The sequence below is a fragment of the Molothrus aeneus genome, chromosome 7 (genome assembly GCF_037042795.1).
Source record: "Molothrus aeneus isolate 106 chromosome 7, BPBGC_Maene_1.0, whole genome shotgun sequence".
In the NCBI taxonomy this organism is placed as follows: domain Eukaryota; kingdom Metazoa; phylum Chordata; class Aves; order Passeriformes; family Icteridae; genus Molothrus; species Molothrus aeneus.
The window spans coordinates 30,942,704-30,960,909 of record NC_089652.1 but is presented as its reverse complement, the minus strand read 5'-3'; the positions used below and the strand labels follow the sequence as shown (position 1 = coordinate 30,960,909).

General features: G+C 38.0%; 1 protein-coding gene across 2 annotated transcripts in view; it reads left to right on the top strand.

Annotated features, from left to right (window-relative positions):
• The window catches only part of DPP10 (dipeptidyl peptidase like 10), a 438,506-nt gene that overhangs the window by 312,347 nt on the left and 107,953 nt on the right, over nt 1-18,206 (top strand). For both annotated transcript variants that reach the window (XM_066553089.1, XM_066553088.1), the window contains exon 5: nt 8,684-8,758. In XM_066553089.1, coding sequence (XP_066409186.1) covers nt 8,684-8,758 — 75 coding nt within the window. The remainder of the gene's footprint in view (nt 1-8,683; nt 8,759-18,206) is intronic.

Sequence of the window (18,206 nt, the reverse complement as noted above, 5' to 3'; positions counted from 1 at the left end):
GGGGTGTCACCTCTTTTTGCAAAGTTGTTCTTCTCTGGGCTTTTTATGGAACTGATTTTTCCTCAATTCACACAAACCAAGTAAGCTCTAGACATTAGATATCTACTATTAATTAAGTTTGTGGGAAACTGATCCAAAATATGTAATATTCAAACAACCATTTAGTAATTATGGTGAAAAAAATAAAAACCTATGTGTATTTTTTTTTCCTACAGAGCTCCTCTCTTTACACAGCCAAAAGTTGAGAGTGTTATAGTTAAAAATAGTCAGTTCCAGCAATTAGTATTCACATGGAGGAAGGATAATAAAAAACTGAAAACAGAGCAGAAGGCCCAGCAAGTTTGTTGGTGTATGTTTGGAGAGAACAGTGGGGAATGTTCTGTGCTGTCTGACATGGTGGCCAACAATTAATGTTATCTAACAAAACAGGATAACATTACTGAGGCAGGCTGAAATCAAAAGCTCTCCTGTTCTTCTGAGCTTGACTGTCCCCAAATTTGCACTGCTAAATGTAATCTTCTAAAGTTAGACACCTGGATCATTAATCAAACATCTTCCTCGCTCAGTGTCACATCTGCTTAATCATCAGTGCATAATTAGAATGGTGGTGGTTTAATGACTCTGCAGAGATGTCTTGGATTAATAAAAAATACAGCAGAGATCCAACATAGGCAGTGGCAATGCAAGTTCCTTCATTCTTCCCTATCAAAGGGTTTTAGTCATGGAAGAGTCACCTTTTGATGGGAGTTATTAGTCTGATCTCAGTCTGCATTTGCTTTCCTGTTTGCCTTTGCTCAAGCAGCCAGAGAAATGGCAGGGTTTTCTCAGTAATGGTGATAATTGTCCATGGAGAATTGAACTGTTGTGATAAACTCCTTGTGCAGAGGAAAGGGGCAAATAATGACTCTTTGTCACCCCTGATTGGACTGTGTTTGAATCAGCAGCTCAGAGGAGATTTTCTTTTTTTCCCTCATTGCTCAGCCCCTGAAGCAATCTTCTACTGGGCACAGATCACTGGCTCTTCTTTTGCATCCTGGAGACTGCCACTCTCCTGCAAAATACACACCTTTTATCCTTCTTTGTGTTGCTTATTGTGTAGGAGCCAGGTAGCCCTAATGAGAATCTGCTGTGCTCACTGTGTAGGTGTATCATCCAAAAAGCAGGCTGCAGATTTTAAAAAAACCCTATGTTAACAGATATAAAGATAACAAAATCCCCCAGCCTTTAAAAATACCATTAATAATAGTCATGCACCTGGAAAGAAGAAAGGCAAGTGTTTTGTCATTCTGGGATGCCCACTTCTCTTACAAAGGAGGAGTATCTATCCCCAGTTCTTGAATTAAAGTACTTTTCTTCCAGTATAATCAAGTTTTATTTAGAAGGAGAAGAAATTCTCGTGTTCTTCTGGAACAGAATCCTTTTCTGTAATCAATTAGTAAAACAGTCTGGCTTTTATATAATTAATCAGCAAAGCAATGTTATGGGTAACAAATACAGTGCCATAAGTGAAAAGGGTAGGTGGCAAAGCACAAAGAATATTTGTTGACATCTCTGGGTGTTATTTTTTAAGGATGTTTTCTAAGACACATTTCCCTCTGACTGTATCCATGTAGTCCCTCCTGCTTCAGCTGTCTAATAAACAGTTAATATCTTTAGCCAGCAGCATATAAATGCTCACAGCTGGAAGCTGGGCCAGTCTCCTATGAAGAGGAGCCAGAAAAAGCCCCAGACATTAATCACTGTGTGGCATCCTGGTGTTTGAGATGCTGCCTCCATACATGATTACAATATGTTCTCTATCATCTGCCTGGGCTGCCTATCACTGTGATCCTAAGTGACAACCTACCAGCTTTTCAGCATTTGGCAATACTTTATTGCACTTCACACTTCCAAAATCAGTGGCATTATGCCACGTTTAGCTAAGAATTTTCAGTGTTTAGCAAGCATTTTGTTGAATGCTTTTGCCATCAGCTGTTCCTTTAGGTCAGTAAAAGCAGGGTATCAGTTCACACACAGCACAGCCACGAGTTGGAAAGGAGAGCATGCAGGACCACGTGGATCCTTTAGCTCAGGGAAAGTTGTCCATCTGGTTCTTTATTCCAACTCAGCTTCTCAAGCCTGTTTTACAACCCTCAAACACAAAATAAACTGGAAAAAGCAAGCACAGAGAGGATAGAAAATGTGTGTAGGGACTGTGTGTTCTGGTATGGAACTTTCCAAATGTGTTGAATTCTCTGAAAGAAACCTGCAGAAGTTTTGCATTCATTTCTCTGTCTTTAAAAAGCTGCAATGATTTTGAAAGTGGTAAGACTTTTGTTAGCCCTCAGTTTCACTGCTCTTGTGGTGCATGTATTCAGATTCCATGAATCTGACAAACACACCCTGACAAACACTCAGGGTCCTCTGTCAGAAGTGAGTCCACTGGGAGTCCTCCAGGCTTTGGAGTGTGCATAGTGGGATATATTTTGAATCTGTTGATTTGTTTTCAATACCAGGCAATACAAATGGAATTGTTTTCAGTTTGTGAAAACTGTCCAGCTGTACTCTTTTAACCCCCAGTAATTCCTGACTTGCTGTGCCCCTTGATTTCTGTGCCTTTCCACAACTCTTCTCAGGCTCAAAGGGAGACTGCATTCGTGGTGTGCAGCAAACCATTACTGCTGAGCTTCAACGCTGTTTCCAGAGGCTTTAGAGGAGCACACCCTGCAGCCTGTTGTGTTGCTGTGCTACTGTGGACCATCTTTTACACGAAGATGGAGAGGGAAGGGCCTTGCTGCCTGCTCCTGGAGTCAGAAGGTGACAGAGCAGGAGCAGTCCTGGCTCAGGGACCGCGGTCAGGCTGTGGCAGCCCAGCTGTGGCAGCCCAGCTGTGGCAGCCCTGTGGAGGCCTTGCAGCCAAAAGCAGAGAATGAGAGCTTCAATCTGAGCAGAGCTTATGGCAGGGACTCTTTCGTGGTGTTTTCCAGAGTGTTGTTCATAAACAGCCCTGCTTGTTCTCTTCCTTTGGACACTTATTTTATTTTGTTTTGTGCTCCCCACCACCACCCTCCCCTTTTGACATGAAACTCAGTGCAGCATCATAATGCAATTACAGTTCCTTTGTTGATTAAGGTAGATTTAATTGCAAGAGTAGGTTGCATGCTTCTATTTAAGAACCTTGCATAAGAGATTAATGAAAGGGTGAATAATAGTAAATACATTAAATAACATTATATAACCACATAAATATTAATAGTTGTTGCAACACTGGACAATTTAATGACCCACACATGTTGTAAATAGGTGATTATGAATATTGTAACATTCTCTCTACTCTCCCATGCTCCTCTGGGTGTCCAATAACCCTCTCAGCACAGCCTTTTCAGCAGAGGGGTTTTTATGAGGAAGGGTTTATTGTTGCAGTGCACCACTGTGCATCAAGGTAGGAAAGCCTGACAGATGCAAGGGTTTGCAATCACTGTGGTTAGGTGGTGGCAATTGGTTTTTGTCCAAGTTTTGTCCAAGAAGGAGGTTTCACCATAAAAAATGTGAAAATATCAGGTTACAGCAACTCTGTGTGGGATTTCTCTAAATACTATTCATGGTAAGATTGTTCCTTGATATAGTTAATTGTTAGCTATGTCAATTGTCCTGGGAAATGGAGGGGGAAAAACTTGTATGATTGACTGGTTAGAAGTTGTTGTCAGGGAGGTGGTGGTGCAAGGTTCATGGTTGGTTCATGTCTATTTTTATGTCCTGCAGTTCCAGGTGGGTTTGGGGAATTTGGTTCCTGTTTTTCAGAGCATAGAAGTCATCTGAGGTCATGATTTAAGGCACATTTGTCTTTTAAACTGGACAGGAAACCTGAGGGTTAACAATTCCAACACCTGGCATTGCAGAATTTTTGGGTCTAGATTAACTGCTCAGGTGACACAAGAAGCACCGCATTAAGAAATGTAACCTTGGAAACCCAAATTTTTCTTCATTCCAATTATAGCACATTTTTCTAATTACAACCTGTCTTTCTCAGAGGTTCCCTGTTTCCAGCCTTGCTCTTCTGCTGGGCTCCACTCTCTGCTGCTTTCTCCTGGTCCATGTTCTCCTTTCAGTCACAGCAGTGGCAGTGAAGGAGAATCCCATTGTTCCCTGGACTGCCAGTGCCTCCCAAGGGAACTGTGACATGCCAAATGCCTTCTTCTCCTTTTGCAGCTCCTGTAATTCCATCCTGCCTGACTCCTTTTATGCCATTTGGCCAGTTCCTGTCTGATAAGTGGAGCTGGATACCTGTGAATGCTGATGAACCCCCATCCCCTGAGATTCCACTACACCATCAAGTTAAATTTCTGATACAGATGTAGATGTGCAATAGAGAGATCCTGGTTGCCACCAAGATCTAAAGCAACATTCCTGAAGGTCTTAAAATATTTCATTCTGGATGAATAATAATAAAAAAAAATAAAGCCTAAATGTGTGTTAAGGGAGCACTAAAAAGCTGGAGAAGGAGAATAACAGGAGTGTGGAAGATGAAAATAGAAGCACAAAAAACTGAAACAGCAGGAGGGGTCAACCTAAAGGAAAAAACCCAAACCAGACAATTAAGCAGACTCCACAACAGTGAACATTTCTTTAAATCAGTTTTAACTGTGATATATTATTTCACTTAAAACCATCAACTGAAACTATGGAAAAAGAAAACTGTAAAGTAAACATGTTACAAAAATATTTTTAAAACTCTGGGCTAGGCTGTATTACAGATAACTTCATCTGTTTGTTCTTTACCATGTTTTTGAAAGATTATGAATAAGGCACTGATTTAAATGTCATAGTAGTTAAAATTCACAAAACCAGTAACCCCAAAATGTTATAGTATGTGAAAGATGAATCAGGAGCATCAGGAGCTCAGAACTAGGGTTTAAGAAAACAGGAGAAATAAAAAGAGCTGATACTAGGGGCCCTTGCTGAGGATGCAGAGCCTCAACCAAGCCTAAAATTTCTCTTAAACACAATCATAACAGTTATTTTTAACAGGACAACACACATACATACAAAGTTAGAAAAAGAAAGAAATATTGACATTGGAAATCAAACTTGAGAATATATTGTCCACTGGAATTCTGTGTTCCCTTTTAATCACCCATATGGAAAGATGGAGAAAGCCAATTCTTTTCCGTGCAAAACGATATTTTAGCAATTCTTGAAAGGTGGATGAGAGAAGGAAACTGGAAAGCTGAAGGACAAAAGTCTGTTCAAATTCTGTCTTTTTGCCTGGATTTGTCTTTTACTGTTGCAATCTGTGGTGGCAGTGAGACCACTGAGGTCATCACATCATGCATCACTGTCAGGAGAAGAATTAAATCTCTTATCACAGGAGGTATTTCAAAGAATCCTAGAAATACAATGTTTCATATGGCTAGACCTGATTTTACAGTCAGTGGGGGATTTGGTCAAGTGAGGAATGAAAGATCAGGTATAAGGATCATTTATGTCTGAAAAAGTGAAATTATGTCAAATACAGCAATATAGAGGAAATGGCTGACAGGTGTGTGAATTAAGCAGGGAAGACAGTGCACAAGTGTTAAAAAACCCCACATTTATTTTGTCTCAGAATTATGCAATAGCGTGGACTGTAACCAATTCAAGGATTACAGCAATTTCTCCAGTCCAAATGTTTTCTGCTTGCATGGAGCTGATGTTTTTTATAGGGATTTCAATTCTTGATGGGGGTGGGTAGAGAGAAACAAGGAAACTCCCTTCCCTTTTAACTTGTGTTCTGCCTTTGGAAAGGGATTAGGGTGTGCAGAGAGTGCACAGGGTTGGACTGCCCCAGTCCCCAAGTGCTGATAGTGAGCAGGGGTGCAGAGGGAAACCAGCCCTGCATCCCTGGACTCTGCCTAATTAGGCAGCTCTGTTCCTCCCAGTTTCAGAGCTTGTTTGTCCAAAATTCCATTTCTTAGAGATCAAGCACAGCAAACCCATAGGGTTATAGTCACATGGGGCAGCATTTAGGTCTGTTTTCCTTAACAAAGGCTAAACAACTCCTGACAAAGCAAGAAGCTTGAGGAATTGGGGATATGCAGACCCATGCAACAACCATCCTCCAGATAACAAGACACCTGAGGGTTTTTAATTCCTAGTGTATTTCCAATGTGGAAATACACTTATTCTCTTCTCAGAAATGTGTTCTCCTGAGAAGAGAATAAACCCTTGGGGTCTGAGTCTTCACAAGCTTCTTTTTAATGAATAAATATATCCAACCCCTGTAGAGACTGGCCCACTAGATGCTCTCCCAAAGGTCTGTGTGGCAGACATCTCATCTCCTACAGCAGGGACTGAAACTTGCTTTCTCTTTAAGCCCTTCACCAGCTGGTCTAATCTCCTCAGCCATGGGGTCAGGCAGCTGTTGGTTGATGAAATCCCTTAGACATGTTTGAAAAGGGGGGAAAAAAAAGAATTCTGTCTTTTGTTTAAGTGACTGACAGATCTTGAGTTTACTTGCAGGAGGAATGACTCAGGTGATTTAATTTTCTGTTTTTTCATCTGTAAGAGCTTTTTCTGTGCAGATAAGTAGGTGTTTCTGAATTAACTGCCAGAATTGTGCTTGTCTTTACCAAAAAAAAAAAACCCTTCAAAACCAGAATTTTAAGGAAATTGTTATCACTTCAATTCACTTAAATATCTCTGCAATTCTATTAGAATTAAATATCTATTTTATTAAAGGCTTGATTGTAAATGAGGCTTAAATAAAAGGACTAATAAGGTTTTTATGATAATTTAAAGAAATCAGCCTTTCTATCAGCTTTGGCAATGAGCACAAGATTTCTGCTGGTATGACACAGCTTTATACTCCTTTTACCAAGAATTATGCCATTATGCTAACAAATATAAAACTATTTTGCCCAAATCCCATTACCATAGTTTTTTGCATTGAATGTACGCCCTGTGTCTGGAGGCAAATAAAATTTTGCAGGTGAGTGCAAAGCTGAATAAACAAGGTTAGTGGGATTCAAAAGACTTTAAATCTCAAATCCACAACGCTCTGTAATTGAATATGCAAGTAGCTCTTGCTGGTATTGCCTGGAAGTGCCAATAGCTTGCAGCTGAGCTGCTCAGGTGTTTGCAGGAAGAGCCTCAGTGCCTTTGGGGTGGCACCATCAGGGAATGCAGGTTCTTGCTAAATGTGTGAACTGATAGGAGCTGCACTCCCTGGGAATGAATTTGGAAAGTTGCCTGGGTTGTGTAGTGCTGAGGTAGTGGGGCAATAATTAATAAACAGCTAGAAAGAGGATAAATTTCATATCTGAAAATATTTTCAGTGAAGTGCCAGGAGAAAGGAATGTTACTCATAGATTAACATGGTCTCTGCTTAAAGATGATTAACTCCTAAAAGCAAATTTGGGCACAGTAGAAAGCTGTTCTGGATGCTTTGCAGATACAGAAGGATGGTTTAAGGTGTGTTGTCTTCTTTTTTTTTCCCTTCTTTCTCAAGACTGCAGAATTATCTTCTGATTTTTGATTCTGTTATGCTGCTGAATCAAAGAGTTTATCTTCAAAAATGTTTTTCCCTTTAATTATTTTGGATAGCTTGATTCTAACTATATTAAAACCTTAGGAACCTGAGTTTAATATGCATACCAAAATATAGCATCTTTTCAGTTTATTGGAAGCTCTTTTTTCCAGGTATAGCTCCTCAGCTACTCTGAATGTAATAGTTTGTGACTTCCTGCTTGTGTACCTTTAAGCCCCTGTTGAATTCATTAGTTTAGTGGTGGGATTAGGCTAAGCAGAACAAGATCCTTAAGAAATCAAATAGTGGATAGATCTTGTCCTACATAGCTGTATTTATTTGTTTTCATTTTATGGTTTCTGATTCTGTTTTTTTTTTTTTTTTTGCTGTCCTACTTTTTTCTATTCTTATCTGCATTTTTCATTTCTTCCTTTTCCTTTCATTCTGCAAATAGATGTCTTGAGATTAATTTAAAATTACTTCCTTCAGTGCCCTTTAAAGCACATTCTTATCTTTCTCATGCAGTAGATTCATTAAATTATTTCTGACATCAACATTACCCCTTGATGAAATTACAGTCCTGAATTCAATTGGGTGTCATGTAGTTTTGAGAGGATGTAAAGCGTTATTAGTTTTATAATGTTACCTTATGTTTCACTTTTCTCTCTGCTAAGAATTTTCTTTATTTTAAGAAAGACTTTTGCTTTGGTTCAAGTTTTGCAAAATGTTTGTATATGTGGTGTTAAAAGAAAAGCAGTAGAGAATGTAGTGCACACTTTTTCTTTTTATTGCATATTGTCTTTAAGGCCAGCCTAGTGATGAATCTCCCTTTGAATCATTCCAACCAAAGTGTCTTCCTTCATTCTCTGGGAATGACTTGGTTATAGTTATCCTACAGTTATAGTTATCCTTATTATCCTTGAACATAGTGCTTGTAGTGATGATTAAAAAAACTCATCAGCCTCTCATTGGTATTTAATGTTGAAGCTAGATTCTTCTGTTGCCATTGTGCTAATACCACCTAATTAGACTAAGAATTATTTAATGAGTCCTTATTTTGTGAAAATTACATTGGTTTTCTAAACCAATTCTGTCTTGTGAATGGGAAGCTCTTAAATGACATGCAGGAAAATTTGGGAAGGGGGATCTTATTACTTTTCTATTGCTAGCTCACTTCTACTGTTTGTTACTTCATTGCAGGTAACCTTCAAAGCATCAAGATACTCTGTTTCACCAGACCTAAGATTTGTTCTTCTTGCATATGATGTTAAACAGGTAAGCCAAGCCTTCCTAATCAAAGAGCCTCTAAATCAAAACTCCAAAAACTTTGTTGTTTTGTATTTTCAAATGAAAACTTTGTTTCACTTGTAATTCTACATGTTATGACTTGTGTATTTGATTTCTCTTCCCAAAAACTTCTGGTTCAATGATAGGAAAGTTGGTATTGAGATGTGTGTAGAGAACCAGGTATTGCCTGGTTCTCAGGAATATAAATTGCCATGCTGGTTTTGGCAGTAGAGGTTTTCTAACCCTTAAACTGCTCTGTCACTGCCTGTTTATGTGCAATCCTATCTTTTGATATTCCTTCTGTTTTAAACAGCTGCACTGGTAATTTATGGACTACACAAAACAAAAGGTCTAGGCTGATGCACGTTCTGGAATTTTTATTGTTGTCTTCAGGAGTCTGAAGTGTGATAGTCTGGATGCCTGTAAATGCAGTGTATTCTTTGTTTCTTATAGTATTTAGAGGTGTTGGAGGCCATTACATTGTCAAAAAGAGTTTTGGTCAATAATACCATGTAGAGTTTTCTAAGATAAATCTTGTAACACAGAAAGGAAAGAAACAAAACAGGTTTATGAATTTCCTGTGTGTATATTGGTGCTTGTATAAAAAGTGGAACTAAAATATGAACTGCTTTTCATGAAAGAATGGTTCTGGCTTGATGAACTCAGTTGTTACTTGAATAAGTTTGGGTTGTTTTGTTTGTTCTAACAGTGTTGATATAAAGTGATTTGTGAACTTGATATTACATCCAAATAGGGTTTTCATCTTCCAGTTCTGCTGGATTCCAGATCAAGCTTTCCTTACAATATGCATGTATCAGTAGGTGCTGTTGTTCAGTTCACTGTTTTTTTGATGAAGGGTTCCAGCTTTATTCCTATGCTCCTTGCTACTTCCCTTCTTGATTGCTTCTTATTTTGTGAAGCAGTTTAGTAATCCCTCATACTGACTTAAATTCCTCATTTGTTCTATTGAATTTTTGATTTTGGATGTTTTGTTTTTTTTTTCCTTTGAGATTTTCTTGGTACTAACATATATAGCTGATAAAGATAAATAAGGAAAATGTGAAAGTATCTGTCACACTTACATCTAAATGAGTCAACACCATGATAAAGATGGTACATTGACATGCAGAGAGCTCTCACTGTATGCTGATTCTATCATCTTGCAATTCTTTCTGTATTTCAGTCTTGGTTTCATTGCAAAAAGAAACTTTTCTGTCCTTTCACAGTGAAGTTACATAGAGGAAAGAGGTTTGCAGCATCTGTGTTTTCCATCTAGAGGTTTTCTTTGCTCAACTGTGTTGACAAGAAGTAATTAAAAAGAGAAATGAACAGGGGTTGGCCAGGAGTTAGTGGTGGCAGTCCTGGGTGCCTTTGGATGAGGCTTGTGTCACTTAGACTGCTCCAGCTGAGCTTGTGCTTTCAAACCAGGAATGTGCTATGATTGTTGTGTCTTCTACAAGTGGTGGTCCTAAAACCATAATAGCTGGATGTTGTCACTCAGGTGTAAATAATACCTTAGCTCATGAATGTGTTGCTTAAGGTGGAAGGAAGAAGCACCAAAAATCGTGTAAGACAATTTATTCAGACGTTGCAAAAAATGTTTTTGTGAATAACTGGGGAAAGTCTTTTATTTTTTCCTCCTAATTTTCTGACTTTTAGGATATTTGTTAGACTGGTAAGGCACTTTTGTTTCCTCCAGATATGTTGGAGAAAAGGCATGCAAAGCCTGTATATTTGTTCTTAACTAATGCTTCTGAATTACATCCAGGGTTAAGTTAGTGTTCATAATTCTTGTGGTTTAGGAATTTTTTTTTCCTCAGTCAGAGCCAGACCTAGTGCATCTGGATGAGAGGAAATCTGCCCGTCTACCTTTGTTTTCCCACAGCTGCCAAGTATAAATGATTAAATTTATTGACTATAAAATTAAAATCAATACTAAGCAGCATAACTTAATTGGAGAGTTTCCAATTAGTTTCAGTAGAACCAGGCCAGATTCTTTCTTCATGCCTCTTTTGAATGTAACTTTTTATGAAGCTGAGGATTTCCTTATTGTCAAAGTTACAGCACATGGTTGAGTCTAATAATACCCAGTTCAAGGTACCACAAGTAACTCATGATAAGTATTTAGTTGATCTTTCCATCTGCTATAAATTGCCACAGGTTTCTGGACCTTATATTTGCCCCTTATTTTTCCTTCTTAGTTAAGATTTAGGTGTATAATTGTCCTGCAATGTATTTGATGGGATTTCTGCTTTTGAGGAATGTGAAGAATTTGGGTCTTTAAAATGATAATGGTTGTTTACATACATCAATCTGTGCTCTTTGCAACATACAGTAATACAGCTGGAACAGATTTATTAATCAACAGTTTTATAAATAAGCTAGTGTGTTTCAGCTGAGCAGATTGGAGGGAGATAGAGACAAATACTTCTTCAAGACATTTTGTCATGAAATTGTAATTAGGAACAAGGTTATTTTGATGTTTGGATTAAAAATAAATGTTAAATTAAATAGTCGAATATTTATTTTACTGTTGTCAGCATTTTCTTTAATCTATTTTATGCTTGGACTGGCAAACTTTAATTAAATTTGCAGTTGTCTCAGCACAATTAAGAATATCCTCAATGCATAATGAAACATAAATCTGCATGAAAATAAGCCATCTTTGAATACAAAAGTAATAATTGGATCATTTAAATTATGCTTAATACACGGATGAAAACCATTTCATGTGGCATAGCAGCTGGTTTGGTAGAGCGCTGTGAAAATATTCTGGAAGAAAGCTCTTTTGCTAAGGAGGTGGAGGTACTGTACATTGATTTCTGGATGTCAGGTTCCCTCCATCTCCTTCCCAGCAGGTCACAGAACACAAGCCCTGGGGCTGTCTGGTGTTTCCTGTTGGAACACAAGGCAGTGGTGATTGTAGAGGTCCTTTCTGTGATCTTTGGTACTCCACCATTCTCCACACTCCTGGATTGCTTTTCACCAGTTCTCCAAGGTTTCTGACTTTCCCAAGCTCCCATGGCTCAGCTCCACTGTACATGGTCTTTCTGTCTGCAGCTCACCACAATTTGGTCGGTGTCGCTGAAAAAGTCTCATTGTGCAAGGCAGCAGATCAGAAATAGAAACTAATTTGGGAAATAAGCTCAGACATCCTTGCTGGATGTCAGGCCATCCTCATTTTTCTGGGACAGTGGGAAGACAGCGCCAGGGAAACGATTGTACCCATTGTATGCAGGGAGGGGACAGTTTTGCAGGGCTGTATCTTTTAGATTTTCCTTTGAAGATTGTCAAGGTGTGAGCAAAGAGTGTGACACTCTGGTGACAGCATATCTAAGCCAGTTGAGGTTTCAAGAGGAAAGATTATTTCACTGTTGCTTTCAATAAGGACTGTGTTAAAATGATATTTTAAACTTTTCTCACTCTTCTGGTGGTATAATTCACAACTACCAGAATCTGATTTATAGTTTTGATAGGGAAATGGAAGTCAGACATTCTGTTCTTGTATCAATGGTAAAGAAGGGGGCAGTGAATTTGCAGAAGAGTGAGAATTAAGGTCCTAAGAAATTCTTTCACCATTAGGAAACTTTGGTGATAACTTGGTATCACATCCCTCAGCAGACTGTCCCTGCTTGTCCCTGGACACCACATGAAATGAAAAAAAACAGCTTTATTCCACATAATAGTGAGTTTTTGCTCAGACATCATGGGCATGTTCTCCCAATGCTCTTGCTAGAGCATAATTTGCTACAGAAGAGCAAATGAAGAAGTAGATGAGATCACTTCCTCTCATTCCTCACATGATTAAATCCTTGTGATTTTTTTTCTCTCCCTGCAAACAAACTGTTCTTTCCTTTTCTCTGCTTTCAAAGCCCTTTTGAATGCCAAGCTTCAGGAATTTTTCCTACTTTCTTTTCTATTAATAAGGCATCATCATCTGTTTTCAGTACAAGATAATTATGTGTGATTTTTTTTTTTTTTAGCTCTTGGTTCAGAAATGTGCTTAAAAACAGATTAAAGTTCAGCTCTAGTTTAGAAGCATGAGCATTTAAATATTGTCTAAAAAAGGAAATCTTTTCCTGAATTAGGACTTCAAACTGTAATCTTTTTTAACTAGAGAATTTTAATAAAAAACTATGCATAGCTTAAAAGAAATAGATTTTAACACTTCCTATGGTAAGATCAGGATGAAGAAAAACCCAATACTCTTCAGAAAGGAAGGAGAAAAATAATTTTAGATCTGAATGTCAGTCATCCAGTAGAAATAGTTCAAAAGGGTATCTGAATATTTTCAGTTTAATGTATAAAAGACATGATTCCAACAGCATTTGAAGCAAAGAACCCCCAAGTTACTTTCTGCTTAGTGCTGATTCCTTTCATCACTTTGCTGCTATAATATCTATTTTCAGAGGATAATGACAAGGAGTACTGGCCACGGTCTATAGCAAATGAAGGACAAACAAGTGACATTCTCATCAAGCTTTTAGAATTGCCTCTGATACTGACTTACTCAAGTGCACTGAAAGGATCTTCAGGATTTTGTCTGCAAATTGGGAGAATCCATGAGGGGAAGAACTCACTGAAGTCTTAAATTATGAGTATGTGTTCTGCATTAGGACACTATCTTTCTTCCAAGCCGGTGGAAGCTAAATGCTCAGTTATCAGTACCTCTAGGTCAGTGAAATTCATTTGTGGATTTTTGTTATGAAAAAGTTAAGAGGTAAAGAAACTACCTTGCACTATGTCTTATTTTTAATCACAACACTGTTTTTTACATGTGCAGGTGTTTTCAAGATATTTTATCCAGTGCTTGTGGAAGTCTGACTATGGGGGGCATTATCTGCATATCAGCCAGGGCTTGGAAACACACATAACAAAGATGAAATGAAATCTGTCACCTAGCACATGGAAACAGCATTTTCTCAACAAGATTATTTCTTACAAAGGAATAACAAAAGACTTTTTAAAGCAGCAGCAATTGGGCGCCAACAATATTTTATGCAGCGCTCTCCATGAAGTAAAGATCTGATATAAAATTCATGATATCACCTTTTTCCTCCAAAAATGCATGTTTCTTTAGATAAACCTGTTTTTCATGTGTATTTCTGCAGGTCCTCAGGGTAATCTGTCATTTCTCATTTGTTCATTTTGAGATGAGTCCAGAAGCAAATCATGCACAGTCCTGAACTTACAAGATCGTAAATAAAAGTCTGATCCTGACATGACTTTCCCATTCATCTTTATCTCTTGTCAAGAACAAGAAAGACCAATTTTTATCAGCTTTAGGGCAGCAAGAAAAAAAAATAGGAAGGGATTTTTAAGAGAGATCCACCCCCAAAATCTGAGCTTATTTCTTGCAAATAGTTTTTTGTGATATATTTTCTTCCTCTCTTAGATATAACAAGACTGGGTGCTTAAAAGGTCAGATATTGAGCAATTTGTGGAATTAGGCTGCTCAAATTTTTGCCTTTTCAAGGCTGTTGTTTTACTTTGAGCTGAAGTTTTAGATGGACAGAGTCTGGTAATATAACAACTAGGGCTGTTGGTTTTCTTGGCATAATGCTCTTTTTTTTTTTCATATATTTGACCTTATAGAGCTCCATGGCTAAGCAAGGCATTTTAAAGATATAAAAAGCCAAGGTCTTTGCCTGAGGAGATGATGTGCTTTGTAGTAAAATCTGGCCAAATGAATTTTATGACACCCCCTACTATCATGAATTATCCCTCAGGAGTGAGTATTCATGTGAATACACTGTGTCCCACTTCTGTCCAGGATTTTATCTCAGTTATGTGGCAATGCAACAGCAACCCGCACCCATAAATAGATGATAGGGAAAACAGAGTCTGTTTTATGGCGGGAATCATGGACACTGATGTTTGTTTTGTATTTTTCTGAAAAACAGACTTCATCTTTTATTCCTGTTGAGTTGTAGTCCTTTAAGTGCTTGCCTTCAGTCCATCAGACAGGTTATTACTGCCTCACCACTTACTAGAAGCAGCAGAGTTGTAAGTGGAGGACCTGCATATATCTGCAATTCTGTGTAAAAATTATTGTTGAATTTGTGATGGGATGTTGGGGATGCTCTCTGCCAGGGTGTTACTGTGGTGTCCTGTAGGAGAGGGCTGGAACTATCACAATTTTTTCCTCTAAAAATAAAAAAATGAACTGAAAAGATGGGAAATTGGAGTATTATTTGGATGCCTCCACTGTTTCTTTACATCTAATAAGGGATCACATACCAGTCCTTATGCATCCACTTCCTGTTTTTCATAAGGGATGTGTTGGTTCATAGATGCAAGTTCAGCCCAGTGTAGCAGTTAAAAAAATAGATCACTTTTCCTAGTAAACCACATAAGGCAGGGTATTGCTGCTTTTCAAGTAGCTTACTGAGTTTTTCTGTTCCATTTATACTTACAGGATTGCTGCTCAGCCTCAAGTTTTAGAAGTAAGCAAAATAAATAATTCTAATTGAGGTAAAAGATGGCTTTTTTTCCTTGTTCAGAGTTGCCAGAGCTGAAAAATCTGAATTCATGTTTCAGGTTCTTGTTCAAAGCCAATATTGAAAAAGGAGATTGTACTTTGCTGTTGTTCAGGAAGAATGAAGGCGTTTAGCTTTTCAAAGAAAATGTTTATTGACAGAAAAAGTATTTCTTTTCAATAGTATTGTCATTCCTATCAAGTATGAATACTGTTATTTCAGGAGGACCTACGTGGTGTCCAGCTGAGTTTCTGAGATCCAGCAGCTTAGAAACTCAGTCTTAACAGAAATCTGATTTTCAGAGTGGTTGTACTCCTTACTTCCCATAATAGTCCATGGGACTGGAATGCCACTGTGCTAATGGTATAGAAACAGGAAATATTGCACTATTTAATTCATCAGTTCCCCTAATCTATGGACAATTTATTCTATAAAGCAGAAGTTCTGCCTTCTGCTGTGAAACTGGCAACTGTCACATCCTCCCTGTTCCTTTCTTGTGCATGGAAAATGTGCAGAAATGACCCAGAAATGTCCATTGCAGATGAAGAGTTTGTCTGTCACAGCCTACTGACAGAAAAACCCAGTGCCTTAAACGTGTTTGGGCTTTCTCTGTTGTTTTGTGATGTTTTTAATTCCACATATTTCTCCTATGTGCTGGAAACATGCACAACTGAAAGCCAGTTATACACTGCTAATGTAGTGTTTGGGAGTTTTTAGAAGACGGGGTAGAAATTATTTTTCTTATCAATATATGTGATAACAAGTCTTCCTCAACAATGCTGAATGGAAAAAAAAACCCAAGAGGCTGTTTTAATGAAAGAAAGACAAGCAAGGACAGCCTGAATAAATAACAGGGCAAGGACTGTTGGGAGCCCTAACTGGGGCTGTGTTAGTAGCTGTTAAAGGCTGCAAAAGCTGAACAGAGTTTTAATTTGGATTGAGATCTGCCAGAGTTCACCACAAATTAGACTCAACTGGTGCACCCACCTGTTTTCAGCAATTCTATATTCTGTGCTCCTAAAAAATAATTCCCTTCCTCTCTACCAAAACAATAAGGACTAAAAGAATGTTTTCTACATCTTTCAGTTTTGACAGGTTTTACTCTGAGCATGAATCATTGCTGCTTCAACTGCTACTCCTATTGATTTCTCAAATACAAGAGCTGGCTCACACCAAATTCTGTGAATAAACGACCTCTGAGGAGCAAAATTACTTCATGGGTTTCACTCTCGCCTTATGTTAAAACGTTCTGCTGAAAATGCCATGTATGTTTTATCTGATGTAGATATCCTCATGTTCTATAGTGACTAATTTCAGTTCTAACTTACACACGTTCTCTTCATATGGACTGCAAATAAACAAGGTGGAATTACCTTAAAAATAATTCTCTAAGCAAATGCCTGCAGTCCAGTTCATGGGTTCAACACACTTAAAAAATCCATTTTAAACGATAGGCTTTTTTTGCTTTTATTTCATTTTTCATAAGAGTGTCTCTCTGAAATTCAATAATAATGTTTCTTACTGAGAAATGTGATATGCATTATAGCTTTCTCATTAAGCTTTTAAATAAGATACCATTAGTATTGATGAATGTAATCCCAAATGGTCACTTAATCTTAAAATTGTCATTGATCACACATTCAGAATTTTAGTCTTGCAGCCAAAATAGTACATATTGTCAGTGGTCATGAATTTTATACCAATAGCAATTAACATCTTTCTTTGGCTGCAGTGTTATGAATTAGATTTACAAACTAGGGATGACTTATTGAGTTTCTGGTTGTTGGGTTTTTTTCCTTAACAACATTTGCTAAAGAATCTTTTCAGATGTATTGATATATGAAATAGAATGCTTAAGCACAGTCTAGAAACCCAAAGTTGTCATCTTTTAAAATATTTGGGTTTTGAATTTTCATGGAAGTTAAGAGGCAGAGTCATTCCACAATATTCACTGATGAGCTGGCATGTGGTTAAAGTCACCCTAACAGTAGAGTTTGTTTTTACTAATATCTTCAGAAAAACTGAGCCAAATATCTTTGTAAAGGAGCCATGGTGTTTTCACATGTTAAAGGTCATAGAATCATAGAAAGGGACCCTGAAGATGATCTCAGTCCAACCCTGCCATGGCCAGGGACACCTTCCACTGGCCCAGGTGCTCAGGCCCCATCCAGCCTGGCCTTGAACCATTCCAGGCATGGGGCAGGGATGATCCATGAGAATGTATTTCAATATACATATACATGCTTATGTGTAAGTAAATATTGACTGAATATTTGTTTAAAATATCCTAGAATTTAAATTGAAATACAAAGTAGAAGCATATACAAGGCAAAAAGGGTAATGCCTCTCCTGTCTGGTCCGTGCTCTCATGCATCTCTTGACTGAACTCTGACAGTGATGCTGTCCTGAAACCAAAACTCCCAAATGTAATCTGCAGTTCTTACTTCAGGTGTTAAATACAATCAAGCCCAATTAGACTGTGCACTTTCAGGGCCTGGTTGGGTCTGGATTCAGAGCTGATCCTGCTTGGTTGAGGGAGTTCAGCTCAGGCTGCCTGAGATCTTTCACTGTGGCTGAGTGTCTGAGTCAGCACCATCACACCAGGAGTGTTCCCCCTCGAGATAAAGATTCCCAAGTTTTAAAAAAACCCCAAACAAACATTATATTTTAGAACAGCTTCCAAGAAGGAAAGCAAATGTCAAATATGTACCCAAATGTTCAGTTTCATAAAGATTCAAATAGTATGTAAATATTCCTTAAACTATTTCCAATAATTTTATCTATACTTTTCTTTTATTAAGATTAGGTTTTTAATCTCCAGGCATCTCCATGTCTTTGTGAATATTACAAATCTCATCCCTAGCTGCTCCAGACACATGAACATTCTCTCTACATTCTCTCTGTATCAATGATGTTTGATGGGAAGAAATCCTGAAATATTTCTCTGCTGCAAAAAT